This window comes from Pelodiscus sinensis, chromosome 5, assembly GCF_052426305.1.
Source record: "Pelodiscus sinensis isolate ZL-2025 chromosome 5, ASM5242630v1, whole genome shotgun sequence".
Lineage (NCBI taxonomy): Eukaryota > Metazoa > Chordata > Testudines > Trionychidae > Pelodiscus > Pelodiscus sinensis.
The window spans coordinates 61,691,689-61,717,525 of NC_143056.1; the positions used below are offsets into that span (position 1 = coordinate 61,691,689).

The 25,837-nt window shown below is 43.2% G+C and overlaps 1 protein-coding gene across 1 annotated transcript in view; it reads right to left on the reverse strand.

Annotated features, from left to right (window-relative positions):
* PLCB2 (phospholipase C beta 2) overlaps positions 1-25,837 on the reverse strand; it is a 79,288-nt gene continuing 53,451 nt past the window's right edge. Inside the window, exons 20-32 of the mRNA XM_006128653.5 lie at positions 23,583-23,747; positions 22,425-22,524; positions 21,859-21,963; positions 20,154-20,239; positions 19,584-19,680; positions 17,780-17,836; positions 15,320-15,521; positions 14,845-15,016; positions 12,903-12,979; positions 8,650-8,745; positions 6,975-7,032; positions 5,923-6,009; positions 1-5,202 (exon numbers count right to left, since the gene is read on the reverse strand). Coding sequence (XP_006128715.3) covers positions 4,912-5,202; positions 5,923-6,009; positions 6,975-7,032; positions 8,650-8,745; positions 12,903-12,979; positions 14,845-15,016; positions 15,320-15,521; positions 17,780-17,836; positions 19,584-19,680; positions 20,154-20,239; positions 21,859-21,963; positions 22,425-22,524; positions 23,583-23,747 — 1,593 coding nt within the window. The 3' untranslated portion in view covers positions 1-4,911. The remainder of the gene's footprint in view (positions 5,203-5,922; positions 6,010-6,974; positions 7,033-8,649; positions 8,746-12,902; positions 12,980-14,844; positions 15,017-15,319; positions 15,522-17,779; positions 17,837-19,583; positions 19,681-20,153; positions 20,240-21,858; positions 21,964-22,424; positions 22,525-23,582; positions 23,748-25,837) is intronic.

Genomic DNA, 25,837 nt, shown 5'->3' on the forward strand with positions numbered 1-25,837 from the left:
GAAGCTGATGCAAGGAAGAACAAATGGGACAAATAATTATGCCTTTTTTACAAAAAAAGGCTGTTAAGGACTAGTCAATTCATCTATGAAATAGAAGCAGCAGAGCAGGAGAAAGGGGGTACTTCAAAGAGATAGCACCACACAGCTGAGCCCAGGCTCAGCTGTGTGGCGTTGCCCCTTTGAAGCACCAAGGCGGCATTTCAAAGTGGCGCTGTGGAGCCCAGGATCAGCTGGGGACTCCCCAGCTGCCTCTGGGTTCTGGGGAAATGCCGCATGAAACTTGGGGTCAGCTGAGAAGTCCCCAGCTGATCCTGGGTTCTGCTGAAATGCCATGGGGAGCCTGGGATCAGCTGACCCCTGCTCCGCGTGGCATTTCAAATCCCCTCTGAGGTCTCTGCTGACGCCGGACTTCATGCTGTGCTGCAGATTTGAAATGCACAAGAGCCTCCCACTGAGGTCTCTTGTATATTTCGAAGCTGGCATAGTACGTTCAGTCCGGAGTCAGTGGGACTTCCCCCTGACTATGGGCTGCATGCAGAGTTTCGCATTCCTCCTTGAAATGTACAAGAGCCTCTGCCGGGCTATCGACTAGTCAAGTAGTAGATGGAAATTCCATCGACTACTCAACTAGTCAGCTAAGCAATATTTAACATCCTTACTTTACAAGCCACTGAAGTAAGTCAGAATTAATTTTGTTTATGCAAAATACCAGTACAGTGAAATCTTAGAGTGGTGTGATTCTATTTGTTGGCTGAAATGTTTGGCTATAGAAATAGGCCTGTTTAAATGGAAAGGACAATTTTTTTTTTACACATTTGGGCCTGCAAACCAAAAAGTCTACCTTCCACAGTCCACTTTGGCTCGAGGACTGTTGCTATTCATGAACTGGACCATACAGTGGAGATAGTTGCCATCTAGCAAAATCTAGTATTAAAAAAAAAAGATGATTTGTGTAGTGATGCAGCTGCATTTGTAGATGATTTCAGATAGAATGTACATGAGAGCTGGTTCTGTGATAAATGAGGTGCTGGTTCTGGACAGGCCTGGCTGTGATCCAGGGAAGGGACTCTAAGAACTGTAAACTAGATTTATTTTTTGCTATGGTTGAGCTGACCAGCTGTGTATATACCTAATGCACCCACACATATCATGTACAGGCAGTCCCCGGGTTATGTACAAGATAGGGACTGTAGGTTTGTTCTTAAGTTGAATTTGTATGTAAGTCGGAACTGGTACATATTGTAGGGGAAACTCTAGCCAAACATTTTTTTTAGTTTTGGATAGCATAGGGAAAGGTTAACTCCCCTCTAATGTTTGTTTTGCTGTCTGTTCCCCTGTTCAGAAGATTTCACATCTATTTCTGTCCCTGTGACAAACTCAGGACTAAAGGAGTAACTCATCAAATACCAAACAGCTCTGCACCATGCTTTGAACTAATAGCTTTATTTCCACACACCACCCAGGGTTCTAGGAGAAGGGTCCTTTTTTTGCTAACACAATGAGGCCAGCACTTTGTTTGTTTTGGTGGAGTCTTTGTTTGCCCAGGGAGCCCAGCATGTATAGGGGGAGGAGGGGCGGAGAGGCTGCTTTTGTCTGCTGTTCTGCAGCCTGTTGCTCAGGGGAGGGGGCAGCCTGTTGCTGGCAGGCGGGTGGGGGGGGGCAGCGGGCGTGGGGAGGCACTTTTCCTCTGCCCGGCAGCTCTGCGGGACCCCAGTCGGAGCCGGCCCGAGGAGGAGGAGGATCCTAGGACCCAGGTGAGCGAGCCCCGGGAATGCTGCTGCGCATGTGCGGGAGTTGCCTCACCCCGTTCGTATCTAGGGATCCGACGTAAGTCGGATCCACGTAAGTCGGGGACTGCCTGTAGCTGGTAGTGAACATGCAGTGAAGAGCAGTGATTTCAGTATAGTTGACACTGACGGTTTTTTTGTCTAACTCTTTAAGTCTACTTCTGTTTGACACACACTGTGACAAAGTCAACTGAGCTGAGTGTTGTTAGATTTGGTATCGACCAATTGCAGCACATTTCCAGCTTCACCATGATGAATATTGCTGCTACAGGCATTTCTGTAGGCCTATCAATAGAAAGCTCCTTCTGTCACTTGAGAATCCATTTTTGTTTCTTCCATATAACTAGAGATGAACCCAAGAGACAGAATTTGGATCCAGATTGTGAACATTCTCCAAACTCTGGGATGCCCTCTCCAGCTGGAACTGCGTCTTTTAATTAAGTGGAACGGTGCATCTCTGTCAGCATTCTCTTCTAACTCAGGTTCATGAGAAGGACTCAAGACGGCACGGTGCTGGAAGAAATAGGTGAGGGTAACCCTGTGCCCTTAGTTTAAGGGGCAGGAATGGCATTCTAGTAGTATAAATTGCTTTAATGTAAACAGTTAGCAATAAAGTATGGAAGTCACTGAACCATTGCTATCTGGGAAAGAGTACATGCATGGGAAACATTACATTAAGAATATCTTTCCACCTAACTAAATCTTTATTTATGCAAAAAGTTTACATGGGGTCAACAGCTGCAGCCAGCAACAGGGAAAAAAAGGTTTGAATGTAGATAACAGAACAAAGGAAGCTTAATGTTCATGTTATCACATACCTGTATTCCATTCCCACTAGCCTGCTCCACACTTAAAAAAAAATGCTTCAGAAATTTTATAGAAATGTTTTATTTTCCAGAAAATAAATACATCACAAATTTACAATACACAATCCCACTCCTGTTATTTAATAAAAAACAATCTCATGCAAATATGCTACAGAGAAGGTACTTTCACTCCTGTACACAGCCATTAAGCCAGCTTTAGAACTTCTTCATTGTAGTACCAAATATGAGCTAATTTTATGTTTTTCTACATTGTAATGTATTCTTCACTGTAGTAACCACCATTTTTTGTAGAACCAATAAAACTAAGCCTGCCGGAAAGAACATTTCTACAATGGTAAATACTTGGTTGGGAATGGCATGTGACATCACCAAAAAATAGAGCACGAGGAAAAGTAGCATCTTTCTGATCAGGAACACCTCTTCCTTTGCACTAGTGTTGCCTAGCAAGTTAAGACCAAAGGTTCCGATTACCAGTGGATAAAAGAAGTATTTCAAATCACACTGTAAAGCGCATATTCTCTTACTGGTTCTTCTATTACTAGAATATTCTAAAGGGAGTTTCAAGAGGAGGAAACTTTTATAGAAATAATGACCCCAATGCTCCAGTTTGCCGCCCTCTAGCATCACAAAGTTGCCCTAAATGTAGCAGATCTAAGTATAGGAGGATTTCCTCAAGGCAGGGAATGCTTCGCTGCTGGAGTGGCCCTTTAGGGTTATTGGCAAAGGGCATAACTTGCATCAGTCTTAAGGCTGCTCCATTTCATGCTAAGCTTGGACCTTTGAACTCTGTCTTTGATTCATGCATTCTACAGAAAACAGTATGGCAGCTTCTGTTTTTCTTTTGCGCCAAAGGGCCCGTGTAGACAGCTCAGATTTGTTTTGCGCAAAAAAGCCCCGATCGCAAAAATGGCGATCGGGGCTTTTTTGCACAAAAGCGCGGCTAGATTGGCACGGACGCCTTTCCGCAAAAAGTGCTTTTGTGGAAAAGCGTCCGTGCCAATCTAGATGCTCTTTTCCGCAAATGCTTTTAACGGAAAACTTTTCCGTTAAAAGCATTTGCAGAAAATCATGCCAAGCCCCCGCGTAGCGTATGTACTGAAGGAGTTTCTCATCCCCAATTCCTCCCATTCTGTACTTCAGACTGCACCCCCTGCTGGTGAATTTGCAGATCTTTTGTTGTAATAAATTGGTACTGCTGCCAAATAATAAAAGGATTTGAATCAAACTACTGTACTTTTTGGTAGGCAAACCACAGGAACAGGTGTTCTTACATTACGAAGCACATTTAAGGAAACAGTGTATTTACCCTTGAAATAAATTAAAAGCTTTCAAAATTGTGACTGGATAGTGATTAACTCGATTATGGCAAATGTATGCTTCTGAAAGGGGCCCAAATGTGAAGTTATTGTAGGTTCATTAGAAAATGTTGATGGGGCTCTGTAGAAAACTTTATGGACTGTCCACAGATAACTTGAGAGGAGTTCTCTAGTTATTTTGAAGTAACAAATGGGAGAAATTTCATTTTTCTGCATAATTTCTACAAGTGAGTATTAGAGATCCCTTACAGATTATCTGTCTATATGTTCTATGAAGGGTCAAGCCAAGTCTAAATGGGCCCTATAAAACTTGTCTGTAGCATCAGCAGCTTCCTAAAGATAGAGCAGAAGTGAAAAATAGACACTAGAAAAAAAGATGTTTAATTTTTTTTTAGTTTAGAAAACTGACTGTAGAGTACTCTCCTTCCATTTCCTAGTTTTCCCACTGCAATTTATCTAAAATGGTGTGTGAACACCAAAATCATGCTCTCTAAGATTCTTCTTTCCTCTGCTGATGGAAGAAATCCATGGAGCCACCACTGTTTTGTAAAAGAGGGAAAATGGTGTACTGAAGGCATGAGATTCCTTAAAGTTACATTACCTCTCTCTCCTAGTCTGCAGAAGGGCCTCCTAAAACAATACATTTGATGGAGTTTGAGATAATGAAGACAAACTGGCGGTGTCAGAATTACCTGTCATGGAGCCACTCATGCTCCTGAAATACCTGCTGCTCAGCCAGAGTGGAAGTCAAAGTGTTTCCCACAGATCAAACCTCTTTCCTATAATATCTTCTTTTCCACATTTTGAAGGACAGCGAAGAAAGTAGTAACTTTCTGGTGCACTTCAGGAACCCTTACAACTCCCTGGTTGGGAAGGATGGTCTTCTGAGTAGATTATTTCATGTCCATAACTTTATTGTAGATACTATTAATGTTGGAAATGACCTCCCAGAAGCAGAATAAGGATTAGGAGAAACAACGCTCAAAATATACTTTCCATACTCTGGTCAGATATCTCAATTTTTTGGATCTGAGCCATGGAGGTCTCTGCCATGGATGTCTCAAGTCCTGATGCCTCAGTTTCAGGTGTCTTTCCTTCTGGTTGGTCCTTATACCCTAGTTCGCCTTCATTGCTGGTGTTCAGAGCTTCTTCCTTCTTGATGTTAGCCTCCAGAGGGAAGCAGACTTTCATACAGTTCTTTGCCAAATCTTGTACCTCCAGGTGAAGGGTTTTCACTTTATCCTCATACTCTGCCAGTGCCTCTTTGTGGAGCTGCAAAGGGGGGGGAGGGAATTAGTCACTCAGTAAATGAGGCATGTGTCTTGGTATCACACTCAGAACATGAGAGTGGCAATGTAAAGGTCAATCCAAACTGGGTTTGTATAGATTTCTTCATTTGAAAATGAATTTAGTACTGGTGACAGGGCTGGGTTTTTAGCAGTGGAGGCTGACATTCTTTAGCCACAACACATACTTCAAGGCAGTGATGGTGTAAACTTCTCATCAGAACCCCACTATCTCACAATCTGTTTTGGGGAGCTCATCTCAGAGGGAGAGGGCTATTTATTGCCCATAGCTTAGACTTCTCTGGTGAGGACTTTAATTGCAGTGTGAATTATAATTGTATTTTTATTTGTACCACAATGTGTTGAGAATTGAACTATGCTCACTACCTCATTTCACATAGGCTACCAAGAAGCATTCCAGATGGTAACAGTTTTTGGTCTTTGCCAACTTGCATAGGTTGGAGCTTATGCAGTGACTTGGAGATGAGTTCTATATCCTCCAAATCATACCATTTTTCATTGCAAGTTGCACAGCATGTGTATGAAATGGGAACTAATCATATGCAACACGTGTACATGAAACTGACATTTTGCAGGGTGGCATTATCAGAAGAAAGTTCATAAAGAAGACTAAGTCTCACATTAAGTCCTGGATTTACTAAAACTAAATGATCATATTAAATCCTGGATTCTTCTTTGTTGTTACCTGGCTTTCTTTCTCCTTGATCTTTTCTAGACAATCTGACTGCTTCTTTTCCAGTATCTGTTGATACTTTTCCATCTTTTCTGTCATCTTCAAGGAATTAAAAAAAAAAACAAATCTAAGTTTTAAGAGGCATTTCTCAATGGAGCTATATAAACACTGCAGAGAAAATTCAGTAGGGCTAAAGCTGCATGTAACATGCTTATAAAGGGCATGTCACATCCCCCTGTAGCCCTGCTATTTCTGCCAGCTAATGGATTCAGAAGCTGGCGATGACCTATAATGACAGGGAGATCATTGCATGAGCTCATACTGTATACCATGGCTGTATCTGTTCATCAAACCATTGCTCCTCCATCTACTGTAGAAAGTGTGCTCAGTAGGGCCTCAGGTTTATACCCATGATTAGCTTTAAGCAAATGACTCATCCCAGTGATACTGGGACATAAAGCCATGTCTCTGAATACACATACTAACATTTGTTTTTCCTACAGCATCCTACAAGTTGGCCTTGCAGAGACTTGAAGAAATCTCTTTTGCTATGTATTGTCTCCAGCTGACAGGACCTTTAATCCATGACTGTAGCTGTCTTCACACTATCACAGAAAACATACTCACTAAAGATGTGGAGTTGCATATATCTCGTGGATCCAGTGCAGTAGGGACTAAGTATCTCAGGGTACATCTAGACTACAGGCTTTTGTCGACAGATACTGTTGACAAAGCTTCTGTTGACAAAAAGCTTCTAGACTACATCTAGTTCTGTTGACAAAGCAAGCCACTTTGTCGACGTGACAGTGTAGACGCAAATGACAGAGTAGATGCAATAACGCCTTCTGTCAACAGAACTCTGTTGACAAAGGCGTTATTCCTCGTAGAATGAGGTTTACAGCCATTGACAAAACTGCTGAGTTTTGTCGACAAAAGTCCTCTTGTGTCAACAAAACCCTGTAGTCTAGACACACCTTCAGAGAACTGAATGCACAAATCAGTGATGCACACGTGGTATATATGCAAGGAACCACCATCTTGGAGAGAACAAAAATGACACTTACCTGTTTGATCTTTGGCACCGCTTCTTGAATATGGGAATTATTTATTTCTCTCTTTAATCTTTAAAAATACAACAACAGCAGGTATTATTATAGTACATCCTGTTTATCTGTTATCTTTATCCAAGGTGCTAGTTAGTCAATGTCAGTAAAATTACCATAAATGTTCATGTTTAAGACCGGGCTGCTGGTGTCCAAAGAGAAAGACAGAACTGCATTTATAGCCTTGCAGGATATTTCACGATGTATAAATGTGGTAGTGGAAGCACCAATTTGATAAACAGGCAAATAAAGAACACAGAAAATTATTGTAACATATAGGCTGTGTCTACATTGGTACATTCTACACTGGCCGGGAGTTCTTGTGCAAGAACACTGACGTTCTATTGTGTGAAATCAGGGCTTCTTGCGCAAGAACTATGATGCTCCCGCTCAGGAATAAGCATTCTTGCGCAACAGGGCAGTGTCGACTGGCAACATGAATTTCTTGCTCAAGAAAGCCCGATGGCTAAAATGGCCATCGGAGCTTTCTTTCGCAAGAGAGCGTCTACACTGGCACAGATGCTTTTGTGCAAAAACACATCTCTTGCGCAAAAGCACATGCCAGTGTGGGTGCTCTCTTGCGCAAATACTTTAACGCAAAAACTCTTGCGTTAAAAGTATTTGCGCAAAATCTTGCCAATGTAGACGTAGCCATAGAGTATAAAGGAAGGTGGCACATAACATATGTTCAAGCTAACGATCATCTAAAGTACCTTACTAAGGTTATGAGTCTCAAACTTGCATTTGTATCTTAATTGAGATGAATAATAGATGCTCATAAATAGGCTCTAAAGAGAGGCTTTATGGAAGAGATTCTTTTGTGTCTACTCAGATGTTCTTTGCCACCAAAGTGCATGTGGAGGAAAGGAGTGTTAGGAAAAGGTTGCATTCCCAGCCCTCAGCTGAAAAATTGAAATAGCTGGAAGATCTTGAGGCTTCTTTGCTATATTAATGAGTGAGAGACTAGGACAAATAAGAGAGCAGCACCTTTAGGCTAGTGGAAAACACCAGATGAAGATACCAACCATACCAATTTGTGATAGGATCCATAGAGAGATTCTCCTCTGTGCAAGCAACACTGCTCTAATCAAGATTTTCAGGCTTAAGAACTACAGCAGAAAGCTTTCATCCATTTATAATGACCTTGGGGGGCAGTTCATATAGACTCTTTGGGCTCAATTTTTGAGATCTGTTGAGCACTCACAGATCCTACAATCTTCAAAAGGAATTGCAGGTGGTCAGCTCCTTTCAGGATCAAACCATGTAAAGCTGTACTAGGTGGAGCTGATCTTCCAGTATACCATTACGTGTGTGGAAGGCCCTGCAGAACAGTGCGAGAGCCAAGTACAGACTGCAGTAACACTTTTACTATTGCATTTATTTTGGCCTCTCAGATCATGTGTGCCTGTTTACCAGAAGGTGATGGCAATACACAGAGGAGTGGAGATCCTGTCCACATGAAGTCAGACCAAATCAATTACATCATCTGGAGCAATACCATCCTGTGATGTTACCCTATATTAGGCTGATAAGGGAGTAAGGCATATGGATTTGCCTTCCAAGCCCAATTTAAAGTTCCCCGCCTGGGATCTCTCTCTGTTTTGTGCAGACTAAGCCTAGGATAGCTGTCCAATACCTCTCCTGAGCAGTCTTGTCACTGGTGCTCTTGATCATGGCTTGGATTCGGTCCAGTCTTTTTGCCTCTAGTTTCTTCTTTAACTCTTTAGTATCACTGCAGAGATGAAGATGTCATGAATGACAGGACCAACTCTTTCTATATATGAACAACTCATTTCTATAAACACATAGCTTGGAGAGCTTTTCATTCAAGAAAGGCAAATCTGGTAGCAAGGGAAATTTTAAGAAGAGATCTAAAATAAGACCCTTTGTTTATTGGATTTAAAAAGTTCCTTGCCCAAGGTGAGTGAGCTCAGCTGTCTAGGACACAATACACACATACATTATATAGGGATTGTATCTTCTCTGAATGCTCTAATGCATTGCTACACTTGTTTTGTGAGAATATTGATAACAGTCACAGAAATTACTCATAACCCTAAGTAAAAAGGAAGGCTTGGTATGATTATATGGGAAAGTTAAAAGAGGTTATTTGAGCCAAACAGGTATCCTTGAAAAAATTAAAATCCAGCCCATATGAAGGTAATAGAAAGGAGCATAACCTATCGCAGAAAAGATATGAAATGGAAATTAGGAAGGCTCAGGGAATTGAAGAGCAAATAGCAAAGACAAAAACAAATAACAGGAAATTCTTAAAGTATTTCAGAAATAGGAAACATGCAAATGAACTGATGGGTCTTGCAGACCCACTAGGGCACATTTTGCTCAAAAGCAAACATTCTCCAGGTCAAGATGGTATTCATCCAAGAAAGACAAAGACCCATTAGAAAGAAATGTCTGAGCTTGTCACTAAGGGTGTGTCTAAACGACACCCCTCCGTCGGGAGAGAGATGTAAATTAGACACATTGAAAGTGCAAATAAAGCGGGGATTTAAATAGCCCACACTTCATTTGCATAATCGCGTCCTGGCGCTGTTTCGAACAAGTGCCATTTCGAAACAAACGGTTTAGACGTGTTTTTTCCGACAACGGGGCAATTTTTCAAAAGATCCTGTAGATATAGCCTAAAATGTGCAATTTCCCATTAAACCCAGCTACTTTATCAGAGGTCTTGAGGATAACAAACATCATGCCCATCTTTTAATAATCACTGTGCTGATGTTAGAAATTAGAGGCCTGTGAGTTTTACTTTTATTCTAGGAAAATTGCTTGGCAATTTTAGTTAAAATCAGAAATAGAGAACATCTAGATGTACATGGCTATTGCATAAGAAAATGGTTCCTTTCTAATATACTAAAACAAATTTTATATGTCAACAAAATAGCAGATAAAGGAGAACTGGTTGGTATTATTTGCATTTTCAAAAAGCTTTAACAAAGTCACTCAAAAAGAGAGCTATAGAAATTATGTTGTCATAGGATAAGAGGGAAACAAATAAGAAACTAGCTAAGAGACAGAAATAACCAGAATAAATAGTTAATGATTAATTTTTTAAATATTAAGAATTGGGTGCCCCAATGTTCTGAAGTAGAACCAGCATTGTTTAATATATTTATTGTTGATCTGCAAAATATAGAGAACAGTTGGCAACATTTGCATGTGACTCAAAATTATGTATTAGGACTAAAATGACTAAAGAACTTCAGAGAGAGCAGATACAGTTTAGTGTTGAAAAATGTGAGATAATGCACAGTGGAAGTCATCAATTGATTTGTACATGTTGTTGAGTTCTAACCAGTGTTCCCTTTAATTTTTTATGTCCACGTGTGGAATTAATTTTGTTATGTGCACCAATATGGCAGGCATGTGTCCATATTGGGGCACATCACAAAACTCAATCCACATATACATGATATGTTGTGGGAGAGTGGGCCAAGGATTCAAGAGCCTGGATGAGGTTCCCAAGCAGAGGGTTGGAGTTGGGGGGTGAGGGCTCTAGGGTGGGGCTGGAGATGAGGGCTTTGGAGGGGGTGCAGGCTGTCCTGGGAAGAGACGACTACCTCTAGCCCTCTCTGACCACAGAATCTTGGGGTCCATAGCTGCAGCAGTGCCTGGCCAGTGAGGGGTACCACTCCATGGCCCTGGCATATCCAGGTGAAGCTAGGTGGGTGCCAGGGAAGTGGCACATCTCCCTCAGCCACAGTAGGTCAGTGCCAGAGATGGGCTGGGGCCAGGGAAGAGGTACCTCTTTCCTGGCTGCTGCAAGTCTGGTGCAGCTCTGCGCTGGGGCTGGTAGGCAGAGGCACCTCTTCCTTGGCTGCCACACCTCTGCATCAGGACTAGCGTGCAGAGGTACATGGCAGTTCAGCGCTGGCACCAGCAGATAGAGGCACCTCTCTCCTCATCACAGCAGACTGGAGTTTGGGAAGAAGCGTCTATCACCACCACAGCCCTGAGCCCCTGCACAAGGCTTAATAAGCAGCTGCATGGCTGCTCAGCTTAGCGAGAACTTAGGTTCTAACTTAACCATTACCACTCATGAAAAAGATCTGGATCTATTTCTGTGAAACTGAAAGGCAGTCAATTTAAACTTGGTAAATGAAAACACTTTCTACATAACATAATTATTAACCTATGGAATTCATTTCTACAAGAGACTATCTGAGCCAAGAACTTAGTAGCAGTCAGACATTTATATTGACAATGCAAATAGCTTCATTTCATTGAATAGGATAAAACAGAAGGTATATAAATCTTCATGTGACAGGACACAAGCCAACCATTGACTGTCTGAGGTAGGAAGTGATTTCTCCTCTGAGCATCTTACTCTGTAAATTCAGATCCCAAGGCTAGAAGGGAATATTATGATCATGTAGTCTGATGTCCTGTATTACTCAGGCCAGAGAACATCTTAAGATAATTCATTTTGAAGTGTAGCAGGTCTCTAAAAAGAATATGCAAGCTTGATTTAACAATTGCGAATAATGGAGAATCTACCACAATCCTTGGTTGTTTGTAACTCTGAAAACAGCAAGTAGTCCTGTGGTGCTTTTGCACCTAACAATTAATTTTATATATATATATATATATATATAAAAGAGAGAGAGAGACTAACAAAATTATATATATATGATTATATATATGTATGTGTGTGTGTATATATATATATATATATATATATATATATATATATATATACACACACACACACACACATACATACATACAGTGCTTTTTTGTGATGGTACTGCCTGGTACACAGTACCGGCACCTCCAGTGAGAGATCAACACCTTTTCCCCTGGAGTACCGGCATTTTTTTTTTTTAAACAAAAAAGCACTCTCTCTCTATATATATATAAAATAGTACAATGAGCTTTTGTGGGTTTTGTGAGTTAGTCTCTAAGGTGTTCATGATACTATATACAGTAAACTTCCAATAATCCAGCACCTTTAGGACCCAAGGGATTATCAGATATACCGGACTACCAGAAGGGGGGGCTATGAGAGGGGTGGGGTGGGGTTGGAGGGGAAGGGGGGGGCGGCACTGTGGGACCACCCCAGCAGCACTCCAGCTGCTCTGCCCCAGGCATCCCCAAATCAGCCACTGCTGAAACTGACCAGCAGCTGACTTGGGGAAGCCCAGGGCAGAGCAGCTGGGGTGCGACCGCGTTGGTCCCGTAGCGCCGCCCCTCGGCGCTATGGTACCAACCCAGCAGCACCCCAGCTGTTCTGCCCCAGACTTCCTCAAGTCAGCAGCTGCTGAAACTGACCAGCGGCTGACTCGGGGAAGCCCAGGGCAGAGCAGCTCCAATTGTCTGGCTGCCTGGAGCACTTCCAGGTTCCAGGTGGTGCCAGACTAGCAGGAGTGCTGGACCACTGGATGCCAGACAACTGGAGTTTTACTGTATTTTTGTTAGTCTTTAAGGTGCCACGGGACTGTAAGTTAAAAAAAGTATTTTGTGGCCTTTTCCACAGCTTTCTCTCATGCATTTGGCACTGGACACTATTAGAGAAAGAACTCCAGAGTAGGAAGTCGCTGGTCTGATTTGGTATGGCAATGCACATGTGCCTAGATCCACAAACTGCAATCAGCTTATAGACAGTTTTACATGTTGTACAATATTCCAAGCTGCTATCCATATAAAATTGTGTGTTGGCTAGTTAAAGCAGCTCTAACTGCATTGATACTGTGCTCCAACATGCAACATACAGCAGCATTCTGGAAGTCAGGACACCAGAATTCTCCTCTCATCTTTGCCATGGTACTAGGATAAGTCATAGTTCCCCATTTTGCACGATAGTATTGTGCTCTACCAATCAAGTGCTATACTATCTATTATTGCCTTGTTATTCAAATGATCAGAGTTTACCTTTCTGAGGATTCCTTCAGTGCCTTCATCTCAGCTGCCTGCTTCTCCCTTGCTATTTCCATCAGTCTAGCAATTTGCTGTTTGATGGATCAAAACAAAAACCCAAGAGTATAGTCAGAATCTAACCAATAAAGATTTAAGTCTCCTACCACTGACCTGACCCCCCATTTCCAGCAGTCAATTAATTAACATAGTGTGGGAAATGTGATACTGTGTCTGCAAATTGTGACACTGTGGGCCAACTGTGGCACCATAGCACCATTGGTGGAATTGCACCATGGGTTATGTCACATATTTATAGGCTATACCATATGTGTATGTTCCTAGCCTTTAATTTGTGTGGGCAGATACAGGTGCCTCTGTTGCACTGGGCTCTGGATTGCACCGTAATGGTGGGCAATAATCGAGCTGTGGGTGACTTATTGGTTACCACTAGTGCACAGTTCTGGTAAGAGTGAGCTGCGCTCTGGCAATAGCCGGCTGGGGCACGCCGCTCTATCAGCCTCTTTTAATTTGCCTGGCTGCCTCCTGCAGAGCAGCGCACCCTAGCCAGCTATTACCAGAACTGTGCACTCGGGCGCACCCACTTACTTTCACCTCCCCTACAGCTCCCATTTGGCCTTGGCCCTGGCCCCATCCTGCTGCAGGAGTGGCTGGTGGTTGTCTCACTCCTACTGCAACAGCCCATCCCAACCCTTGATTATGAGGGACAGAATCAGACCTTGTCCAGCTGCCAGCTGCGTTAGCCCGGCCCTGGCCCCAATCCGGGGGAAGGCCCTATGGTCTGACCCCCATCTAGCAGCAGCCCACTCCTGCCACGGTGGCTCGGCCCCAGCCTCACTCCTGCTGAAGGGCGGAGCGTGGAATTGGTTCTTTTCTGGCTGTGGCTGCAGAGGGCTGGCTCCTGCTCCAGCCCTGGGGTAGGCCCCACGGTCTGCTCCATATCTGCTGTGGGAGGGGCTGGCAGCAGCCCCATCTGTCCATGGCAGCCTGGCCCCAGCTCCTCTCTGGAGGAGTGCAAGGGGGGTAGGAATGGAGGTGAAATTGGCTGCAATGGCCCAATGCCAGCCAGGTAAGTTAATCAACCTCCCCCACACACCCTCAGCCTTTTGCCCTGCCCTTATAATCCCCCATACCTGAACCCCCTGCTCTGAGCCCCTCATACACTCCAACTCTGACTCCTGCACCCCCCACCATCTCAACCCTTTGCCATGAACCTCCCGCACTCCATCCTATACTTACATTTCTTATAGATATTGTTGCATTGCAACCCCTGCTTTAGTCTCCCCTCACGGGAGAGCGGGTTGTGATAGTACAGTATCTGTAAATAATTTAAGTTACTTTCACCCCAGCTATCACTGAATTTGGGCAACAATCTATCTTCAGGTATTGTCCCTCTGGCTATCACTCCAAAGTGGTGGTGCATCACCAGTGGCATTCTGGCTGTGTCTAGACTAAACCTCTCTGTCGACAGAGAGATGTAGATTAGGCACGTCGAAAGTGCTAACGAGGCAGAAATTTAAATATCCCGTGCTTCATTAGCATAAACATGGCTGCCGCTTTTTTTTTTCGAAATGGTGCTTTTTTTAAAAAAACCAAACAAACAAAAAACCAGCAGTCTAGATGCGGATCTTTCGAAAAATAAACCCTTTCTAGAAATATCCTGTAAACCTCAATTTTTGATTGATTCCAACAGGTGCACGAGCAGGCCCTGCAATAGCCTAAGTTTGGGGAGCAACGCTGTGCGTGGGCACAATATTTATAGGTGTTGCTTTGATTATGGCTGGTGTGAAATGTATTGGAGCAGCTTTATTTCTGCATGGCATATGCCAGGATATAGCCATGTTGGTGACAAGGACTGTGTTGGTGGGAATTTCTGTGCCTGGCTGCATCTGTAAAGGTGAGATACCCCCAGATGGTGGAGTATGCATTCAGTCCATACCTCCGTGGCATGCTGCTCCTTCTTTTTCCGCATCCCATCATACTGCTCTTCCCACAGTTGCATTAGCTCCATTTCCAGCTTCTCTTTCAGCTCCAAGACTTGGCTTTCAGCATACTCTGCTGCCATCTCTGCAGGACTCCATGCTGCACTGATTTCCTCTGAGGTCAAACTCCTGTAACACCAAATACAGGAGCATTGCTTATGGCAGCACATTCCACACGTCGCACCATATCCAAGAGTCCTCCTGCACACCTCTAAGAAAGGAATGTGCAATTCCATGCACACCTATGGAAATAAGAGGCAGGCAACCCCCTCCATGCCTTTGTTTTGGAGGGGTGGCACGAAGAGGGGGAAAGTGTGTGGCTCATACGTCTTTCTCAGAGGGGAGCACTTAGTGTGCCTCTTTGTGTGCAGCCAGCAAGGCCATCTGAGTGCCATGCAGGACATCTTGCGATTTCTTATGCTGTTTTTTTACCTTTTCTTTTTCTGTGTTTTCCCAGGGCATAAGATCTTCTTCCTGCCACCCTGAGTGACCAACTCTGAATATCTCTGCAGCAGCTCTTCCCTGCGCTTGCTTCCCTTTCGCTCCAGCTCCTTCAGCTCCTTCTCCTGTTTCTTCAGCAGCTTCAGAAAAAGCTTCATCTTCTGAAGTTCCTCAAGGCTGGCTGTCTCGAGTTCTAAAATACAGTACAACAAGAGTCCTGGCTGGCTGTCTAACCCATCTACCTACCTCTCTCTCGTACACACATTCTTTCCGTACTCTAACTTCATTTTGTTTCAGCTGTTTTTCAACACTGATTCCAGCATTTTCTCCCTTTCATCAGGGTAATTGCAAAGTCAGTAAGCAACATGGGCTGGATACATGCCTGTAAAGCTGCCAGCTTTTTGTATTTTGTCCTGGATGGGCAACATAATTGTGTTGGGACACATCAAGGTGTTGTGAGACACAAGGCAATTCACAAAATTAAGTGTCCCACAAGTTGGGACAAATTTTAGTTGGCAAATATAGGGAATATTTCTCCTATTACTGGTTCTCCAATGAAAACAATCCATTATGATCAGTGTACTCTTACACTGTCCGGGGAAAAATGACCTCTAGTTTTAACGTATGACATCTCCTATAAGGTGCAAGAAAAAGATTATTTTGCTAGTGGCATTTAGGGGAGATGAAGGACGAGGAAAGGTGCAAGGGAAATGTTACAGAGACTCCATTATCTTTGGGCAGCAAGTCATTAGAATGCTAGTATCTGTGATTAAAAGTTTATTGGGATGCTAAAGAAAGTCATGGTTTTTGCTTGGGACTCTGTTATGGAACTTTAGCTCTAGTGAACATGTGGAAGTGAGGAAATTCAGGGATAATGTGCAAACACAAATGTTTGTATCAGGAAATTAGGCTTTTTGCACTATTACCTTCTAATGACTCAGATACTTGCTATATTAACATCTGCCCTTATACAATCATAACTCTTTCCTAACAAAGGTTTTAAATTATGAATATCCTTTTTTAATATCCTAATTTATTCATAACTGTGATGTGTGGAAGTTTGCAGCAGATGGATTTATTTGCTAGATGATCCCAATGCGGTAGTTTGACTGAGGCCAGGTGGATTCATCCTTGTGTCCTGTTTGGTAGTATATTCCGGCATGTTGGGTTTTAATTTTGGCTGTTAATTGATTTTATCACACACCATTGTGATGCAGACAAATAGACAAATAATAAATGCATTAAATCAACAGATGGAGATCTCAGTCCTCCAGAGTGCTCAAGCTGCTCTATAGCCCATGTTGTTCTGCTTCTGCCAGTGCAAAGGGGCCTGAAAGCCAGCAGATCTGGCCACTGTGGAATTCCTTGGATGGGTACTGCGGGTGATATTGGCTCTCAGCTGCCCCCTATAGGAACCCCTTGTGCATCGTGTGTGTTGAAGGCAGGCTTGAAGGCATTAGAACAGGCCTGCGCAATATCCTGCCTGTGAGCAGCATCCGGCCCACCAAGCCTCTGAATCTGGCCCATGGACGCATTGGTGAGCCTCAGGAAGGCTCCCTGCCGCCCCCCCTCTCCCCCATGCCACTGAGAAAAGCGGCTGCTATGGGACTGTTTGAACAGCTGAGAGTCCCTGGAGGAGACAGAGGTTTCCTGCACTGCCCCCAGCACAATTCCATTGGCCGGTTTCCAGCCAATGGGCACTGCCTGTTGTCAACAGACAGCTTGCAAAGCACCCTCCCCCCTCTCCTTAGGCTGGTAGCTCTTCAAAGATCACATGGCCCCTGCAGCCAGTGTTGAGGCAGGTAGGGAGTCTGCCTGAGAAGGCTGCTGGCTGGGAATCAAGCAGGTAAGTCTCCCAATCCTCTGCCCCCCCCTTCACCCCTCATAATCCAAACCCTCTGCTCCCTTCTTCCCCCATACTCTGTCTCAGATCCTGCATCCCAAACCCCAGCCCTAAGTCACAACCCCCTCTTAAGCAAGGTCACAACCCACACCCTGGATCCTAAATCCCTGCCCCAGGTCACAACTGCCTCCTTCACCCAAATTCCCTCCCAGACCCCACACCTGCTCCTGCACCCCAATCCTTTTCAGTAGCTCCCTTTTGCACACAACCTCCATTCCAGACCCCATACCTCCTCCATTAACAACATGGAAGAATGCAGCCCTTGACCACTTTCCAAATTCTTAGAGTGGCCCCCTATAAAAAATTATTTCCCATCCCTGCATTAGAACATGGCTGAAATGTTGCTGTGCTTCAGCTATTCGCAGCTGCTACGATGTCCCCTTGGGATCACAGGCAGCAGAGAACAAATTAGAGCAGCCCTAAAGTTACTCTAACTTATGCAGGACAACAAAATGGGCTCCAGTTGGCCGATGATAGTGGAGTCACAAAAGTGGCTTAAAGTTATCTTTATATCCCTTCTCCCTTTAGAGTAATATTGGTGTAATTACCTGCAATTTCTTTTGCAATTTCTTTTATAGTTTCTTCCTTTCCCAGGCCCATAGCTCCTGAAACCACAAAGGAAATTGTTATTCATACCCTACTTCTGTGCTGAAAATGGAGCAGTGGAGAATGGAGAGTTGGGGTTCTACACCATTTCCCTTATTGCTGACATGCTTACACTGAAAGAAGGGGTGTTGTGAGAGGGCAAGAAAATATTCCTGCATCAAGTACCCTTGCTGCCCTTTTTGCTGTTATGTGGGAAGCATTACACCCAGAAGTTGCAACAAGTCTCAGAAAGAGCTCGGAAATTAGCTGAGCTGATCAATCGGATGCCTAACATTCATCTGCACTCAACAGATACAGTGAAACAGAACTTCAGTAAGTTCACTCTTGCCAGGTAGAGAGTGTCCGCAACATGGCTTCAGTGGGACTGGAGGCACCCAGAACCTCAAAGGAGGCAATCAGGACCTCATAAAAATTACAAAAATAATGTAGAGATAAGGAACAAGGAAATATTACCGACTAGAACCAAGTCATCTCTTCAATCCATCAAGCCACATTTCCTGCCCCCAAAGTTGGGGAGGATTGGGATAGCCTCAAAATTCCAGGACTGTCAGATCTTGCAAGTCATTCAAGATCAAACAGGTGGCATTTCTACCTGGATGTGAAATACTTACCTGCACCAAGATCAAGGGAGTTATTTGGAATTTCTAACTGAAATCATTACAAAAGTGCACTAACTGCTAGGAACAACAATCTAGGTGCTTACATACTAATTTAGTCTGCTCAAACCACCTCATAAACTACTGTTCACTAGGACCTTCGGGAGAGATTCTCTTCATATCACTAACATTATCAGGAGTAATTCAGCTGAAGTCAGTGGGCTTCTTAGACAAGGGATTGGCAACCTTCAGCATGTGGCCCATCAGGATAATCTGCTGGTGGGCCACCAGATATTTTACTGATGTTGACGGCAGGCACAGCCTGCCTGCAGCTCTCAATGGCTGTAATTCACCATTCCTAGTCACTTGGTCATTGTGAGACTTATCATTTCAGATGACTGGGGTGGCATAGACTTGAATGGTGGTATAGGAATAGTTTTTATCTAGAAACCCTTCCCCAGGTCTGGATATCTGACTGTAAGGAGAAAAGGGTGTGCAGGCTGGTGTTTATTAATCTACAGAAATTTCTTGAGTGCCTGATAGTAATTTACAATGTGAACCATCTCCCCATCAGCTGTGTTTCTCTTCTAAACTTATCTCTGCTGCTTTCCATAATGTTATCATCTTTTGACTATAGTGCTGGTGAAAGGTGCTGCGTTGTCAATGTTGGGAAGTAACTTCCCCTATTTATTCACAATACAGGAAAAGTTCAGTGTAAGAAATGGCAATGTAATCTTCATCCATACTGCTTCACATGTATGTCCCAACTCAGACATGGAGCTCTTACCTCAAGGGTAAATTTTTGTTCTGTTCCATGCTCATTGGATCTTGGTTTGTTTATTGAGATTATCAACTGTGCTGATTGTGACAATGATTTTTTGTATAATATTTTCTGCTTAGAAATGGAGTGAAGTCACCCACTTGTTTTACACACCCACCCATACTCACACTCCCACCAAAGAGCAACTGAATAGTAACTTTTGTTCAGTATTGATCAAGACCAGAATTTAAACAATTGACCTAGAAGTGAATGGGCTGATCCCATTACCAGCCCCTAGGGCAAAAATCCAAGACTTTCTTCTTTCAACGCTGAAGCAATGTACATCTCCCTCTTTATTCTTTGAGTTCCTCCCACATCTGCCTACTTTACCTTCAGGTCCATTTGGAAGAGGCAAACTAAAGCTCCTGGTAGAATGTGGTATTCCATTGGTTTGAGCTTCCGTAAGGTTCTTCTGCATGTCAGGCCTCTAAAACAAAGATCAAATGTGAATCAATGCTTCTGCAAAACAGACCCAAGAAACAGAAGTGGCAATGGAGAGGCCAATCAATACCTCTGAGCAAAGCCGGTGAGGGAAACAGTACAGTGCTTTCCATTTAAACAATGAAGTCTCCCAAGATCTCAATGCCAAAGTCTGCTTAGCTTTGACCTGTGTGTGTGACTTTCCTGACACAAGGCAAGCTCCCCTTTGGTGGTTTATGTCATCTATATAACTCCTGGTGCAGCAACTATCTATAGCCTCAAGGAATTAGACAAGATTTTCGGAAACAGACAGTGAATACCCTTCCACCTGTCAAAGACTGAACTACTGCCACACTCTCTCATTGCTCCTAACAGGGTGAAGAAGCCTCCTAACAGGGTGAAGAAGCATTAGGACAAGCATCCTGAATCGTTTGAAACTGAACCCACAAAGCACACTGCAGAATGTGTAGGAACACTCACCTCTGCAGAGTTCTCTTTTAGTTTCACTGATCTCTTCTCCTGGATATTAAAGAACTTAATGGGGTTGGATAGAGCAGCAGTCAGATCTGGAAACAAAGAACAGATCCAGATAGTCAGTGGACTCATCAGATTTTCCCTTTCTCTGTCACTCACATTTTATTTCTGTGAATAGTGAGTCTCACACTAACTGCCTGACGGAGATACTGCGTCCTGAATAAATCCCCTGTTCCCTTTCCCGGTACCAGGATGTGATTCCATTCTGTTTTAGCCTTCTCTTGGATGGGTCCTTTCCCACCCTGCTGTCTTTTCACCTCAGCCTCATGTTAGTGAGAACATTCCCTACAAGTTACAGGGAGACACTGCAATTCTATTTTCTCTGTGTCTGGGAATGCCGTTTTCCCATTTGTCTCTCTCTGCACTTCAGCACTAACTAGAGCTGTGCAAAGTGTTTGCACTCAGGTTGAAAACCAAGTGATGCTCTCAAATATGATGCTTATGCTAAGAATGGTGAAAGGTTTACTAAACTGTGCAAACTTTCTGATCCAACCTCTGCCCAGTTTTGTGTAAATCCATTCCTGAGCTGATGTATGATTCAGAACCAATGGAAATGTCTGCACAAATGTCTGCAGAGTGAAACTGCTGAGTTCTGCAAATCTTTGTACATGACTAAGTGGAAGTTCCCCTGTTGGTTCTTAAGAGAGGGATTTCTACTCTCCTCACTCATTCCTGGGACAACTCTATACCTCACTGCTGTTTATGCATCCCATTTCTAAGTCAGAGAGCATCCCAGGGGATCCCACAATGGGATCCCTCCTGGCCACAATCTGCATGGTACCTTTAAAAGGGGAAATGGGACCAGCCTTATCACTAGTGATTGACTCCTCATGGGAGCCAATTTAACCTGAAAGGGGGTACCCCTGTGGCTGATTAATGAACTCTTACTCCCAAATGGGCATGGAGGCTTTGAAGGTGACATAAAACAAGGAGAGCTGCCAGGGAGGTAAAAGCTCAGCCACGTCTCCTTGGGAATGGCTAGGAGCAAGGGGCTCAGTATGAACAACTGGAGAAAGTTAACAAAAAGGAACGCTGCTTGGCACCAGGGCACATGCATGGCTGGACGTAAGAAGTTAAGTCTCAGATGGCAAAGACTGTTTAAAGATTTTTCTAAATCAGAAGACACTGGAAAGCAAAGGGCCTTGGGGTTTCCTTCTCTTTGGTGATAAGAAGAACACACATTTGCAGAAAGGCTGGAACAAATGACAGGATGAAGAGAATCATGTAAGACTGTTTCATGTTATTCCTCACAGCATTTCTGTTGGCCTTTGACTGGCCCACTGGGTTCTCTTCTCAGCCTGCACAAAGTGCCTTGACTGGGGTGGGAGGTATTTTGAATTGAAAGAACTGCTTATGAAATGACTGGTGGGACCTGTAGGCTGTGGCAGAACCAGAATGGTAAACAAGTAGGAGGTGTGCTTGAAGAGACTGCCAGCCACACTCCCCTCCTGTCTCTGTATGCACATTCTCTTCCAAACTGAGAGCAGCTCCACCATCACCTCTGAGTGAGATTTCCAGTCTGACACACTAGGTAACTAAAACAATCCCAACCTACAAACAGAGATGCAGTCATTTTCTCTGGCAATTTCAGAGTACCAGCAGGTTAGAGTCAGGAGAGGACAAACCACATCAGGCAGTCCAAGTAAATTACCTGCCCAGGTGTCAGGGACATAGTCCTTCATCTCCAGGTACACAAAGAGGGAGGGCATAGTGAGTGGCATGTTACTCTCACTGCGAAGGCAAACATGGTGATAGCCTGATGATAGAAAACAGGAACAAGTAAGTGAGGGCATCCCTCCCACCTCTTGCCCCCAGTCCGACGAGGAAACACAGCAGCAGTGTGTGAGTGATAAAGTAGATAAAGGGAAAGCACTCATAACTGGAAATTATGGGTTACACAAAAGTTCCAGTGAAATGAGCTTGGAGGGGCTCTGCTGCTTGAATCCCTCAAACACAACACAATGGAATGCAACAGTGACTGCAAGAGAGGGGAACATACCATCTCCCTTCATCCCCAGAAAGAGGATGCACTTTGAACCACAGCTTCTATCACTGCTACATCCCAAAAACTCCATCAGCACACAGGTTCATTTCCTTAACGCCAAACCTTAGCATAGCTCCAGTTAATACTGTGCTGCACAGCAAACTCAGTACAGGCCAGTAAAGGGGGGTGATGAAGGACAGTGAAGAAGTTTGCACAGCAAGGTTTCACTTTACCTGAATGCACAGCAATAATGGGAATGATGCGATGACCAATGAACTTTCCTCCTTCCTCCAAAGCCACAATTCTGAGAGAAGCCAACTCTGGCATCATAATCTAGGGAGAAAAACACAACAGCTCAAGTCCCAGGTGCCTTGCTATAACTCCTAACAGGTTATTGGTGTTAAGAAAAAATATAAATCCAAGAACCAGTAATACAGGGAGAACTCTCTCCCCCCCCCCCCCCCACTGCTTAATAAGAGATGCTTTGTGACACCAGAGTTTAGAAGAATGACCTCCAGACTGGGAATCAGGCATTTCTGAAGTTTAATCTTGGCTTTGGGCTTGTCACATCACGTATCTGTGTCTCAGAACCATCCTGAAAAAGGAGATAATACCCACCTTGCACAATGAGCTGGTGAAAACGTCCATTGCTTTCACAAATGTATTGTGAAGGTGAACATGTAAAGCTGTAGGAAAGTGTGAAGTATTATTATGCTCTTGCTGTTATGACTTTTAACCCCACAGCTGAAATAGTAGCAACAAGTAAATTCTAGGGCAAGTTGTATGCATCCTAGGATCTGACTCAAATGAGACTCTGTCTCTATTTGTCCCTAAAACATCTGTGATGCAACAAGATGGGCACATTTACTATAATCTTTTCTGTTTCCTCATGGCTAGAGATTTCCAAGGCTTATTTGATTGGCAAATTCAGTTTAAAATGTTCACAAGGGCTGTGTCTACATTGGTGTCCCTTTCCGGAAAAGGGATGCTAATGAGACACTTCGGAATTGCAAATCCGCGGGGGATTTAAATATCCCCCGCGGCATTTGCATTTACATGGCTGCCGCTTTTTTCCGGCTCGGGGTTTTTGCCGGAGAAAAGCGCCCGTGTAGACGCGATTCTCCGGAAAATAAGCCCTTTTCCGGAAGATCCCTTATTCCTACTCGAATGTAGGCACAGCCAAGGAGTGCTTTGGCCTTTGGGATGCTCAAAAAGGGTCACCAGTGATTCTTCATCAGTAGAGAAACTTGTGGTCCTTGAAATCCCCACAGGAGAGCTTTATGAATCTAAGAAGGCGTCTTTCATGTGGCCGTGGCATCCCCAAGGAAAATGCTCATGGTTACTCGGCTCTTTAGCAGCCCATTATCTGAGTTACCATTAAGTGTTGTTACCTTTTCAAAAACAAATGCTTCCTCCTTCCATACAGGATTGATGGAATTGGCACTTGATGTCAGCTTGGTTCTGTATTTACGTTTTGGGTCTCCTGGCAAACCAAAAAGTTCCACTTCTGCATATGTCTTCACACTGCGCTCTGAGAGGAACTGGCCAGAAAGGATCTAAGAACAAACAGGAAAAAAACCTAGCAACCGCTATTATAATCCTCTCCAGCTCCTATACCACTTCTGTTGCCTGTTTCCTCTTTTTTCTTGGTCACTGCTGTCCTCCAGCCCAATCATTCCCTATTTCATGCTTGTCTTGTTCTGCTTTCCCTTCCCCTGTGCTCTTTGCTTTAGTGCTTCTCCCATAATCTTCTCTCTCCATTACCACGACCCTGGATTATTCAATGTGACAGTTGCTAAATTTTTATTTTCATGTGTTTGTGATTAATTTTAAACACTGAAAGGCCTAGGAGTTGCCGTAGTAACCATGGGCCGCACATATGAGGCAAGGGGAAGCAATGTCTTCCCTGGGTCTTAATGCTCAACCCGTCCCCTCTTCTTATCCCTATTCTGACCATCCCTAAATGCTCCCACAGCAGGCTCTTGCTGCTGGCAGACTGGTGATTCTTCCCTCAAAGTGGATCTGTTAACTTAAAAGTGAAAAGCTTTCCAGCTTGCCAGACCTATTAGCATAACATTGAACCTATGAAAGAGCCATGAAGTGGTAATGTAACCATTTAATGTTTTAACAGGCATGCTTAAAAGTCTCAGGGGGTAGCCATGTTAGTCTGTAACTTTAAAAGCAAGTAGTCCTGTAGCATCTGAGAGAGTAATAAATATATATTTATATGGTCATCTCATCTGAAGAAGTGGCTTTTGCCCATGAAAGTTCATGATACTAAATATATATATAGATATTTGTTAGTCTCTCAGGTACCACTGGACTTCTGAATTTACTGATAGGAACAGTTGTGCATGTCTACAGGACCTTAGTTTAAAATTTGCTTTAAACAGTTCATTAGTTTGTTGCTGAAGATTATAAAATCACACCTCTCAATCTGAGGTACAAACTGTGTATTTAGCTTTAGCCTTAAATGCTTGGATATTCAGATATATAGGATTTTTTTTTAAATAAATTCTTCAAAAGACCATCCTTCTCTAAAATACACATTTTAATTACTATAGTATAAAACTTGCTTCCAAAATTGTCCTATTCTTTCTGTTCCTATTCCCTTTTCACACCCCCTACTGAAGAGAGAACTTAAAGGGACAACATTCCTTTTCTTACAGATAGCTAAACAAATGAGTTTCCCTTTTACTTCTCACTATTTCATGAACTAGTTTTAAGAGAACCCTCCACCAACATCAATATCTCTTATTAAGATATAAAATCCTTTGTTATGCCTAAAATCTTTTGAAATATGTTTTAACATAAAGTGACATTTCATTAACACAACAAATTTATTTTGTGTTATTTTTTATAACAAATTTTCCATTTTTTTAAAAGCAGCGAACTTTGTTATGAACACCCTAAACTGTTCTGACTGATTAATTTAAAATAATGTCTTTGTTTCAGTGAGTTAAACATGTAGTAATCTGGAATGATTACGTTATGAAGGCTTAAGAGTATGTTTAAAATAGAAACTCTAAAACAGAGAAGAACTCTAAAACATCATGAATTCTATAATATTTAATGTTATATTCAGCAGGTCCTTACTACAGAGTTTTTGCAAATAAATGTATGACAAAATTCATGGTATATAAAAAAAACCTGACTTCTTTATTCCCAATTTTAGTGCTTTTCATTAGGTATCTTCTGCATATCTAGTTTGCACAACCTGGCATGCGACGGAAAACATTTGAAGAAAATCCCACTCTTCTGAAATGTATTTCTAAAGAAAATGGAGCGTGTCATTTGCTACATTTGGATTCACAGATTTGGCTGGAATGGGTGAGCAGAGAGAAGAGGGAGACAAAGGAGCCTGGGTAGTGCAGGGGTGGAGCTTGCCTCCATAAGCAGCAGCTTCACTCATGACCCTCACTCTCTGGTTAGTATAATACTTGCTTGGGTTGTAGGAGATCCTGGTTCAAATCCCCCAGCTTCCTGTTCAGTAGGGGTTTGCATGGGGATTTGCTGTCTCTAAGGTGACTGTCCTTTCTGATGGGCCATCTTTATTTGAATCTTCTATCTCAAGAGGCTGTTGTCTTCTTAGGACGGGAAGGGGATTCAGACAGAGACTGTTCACCAGGCACTCTCCTCAGGAGGT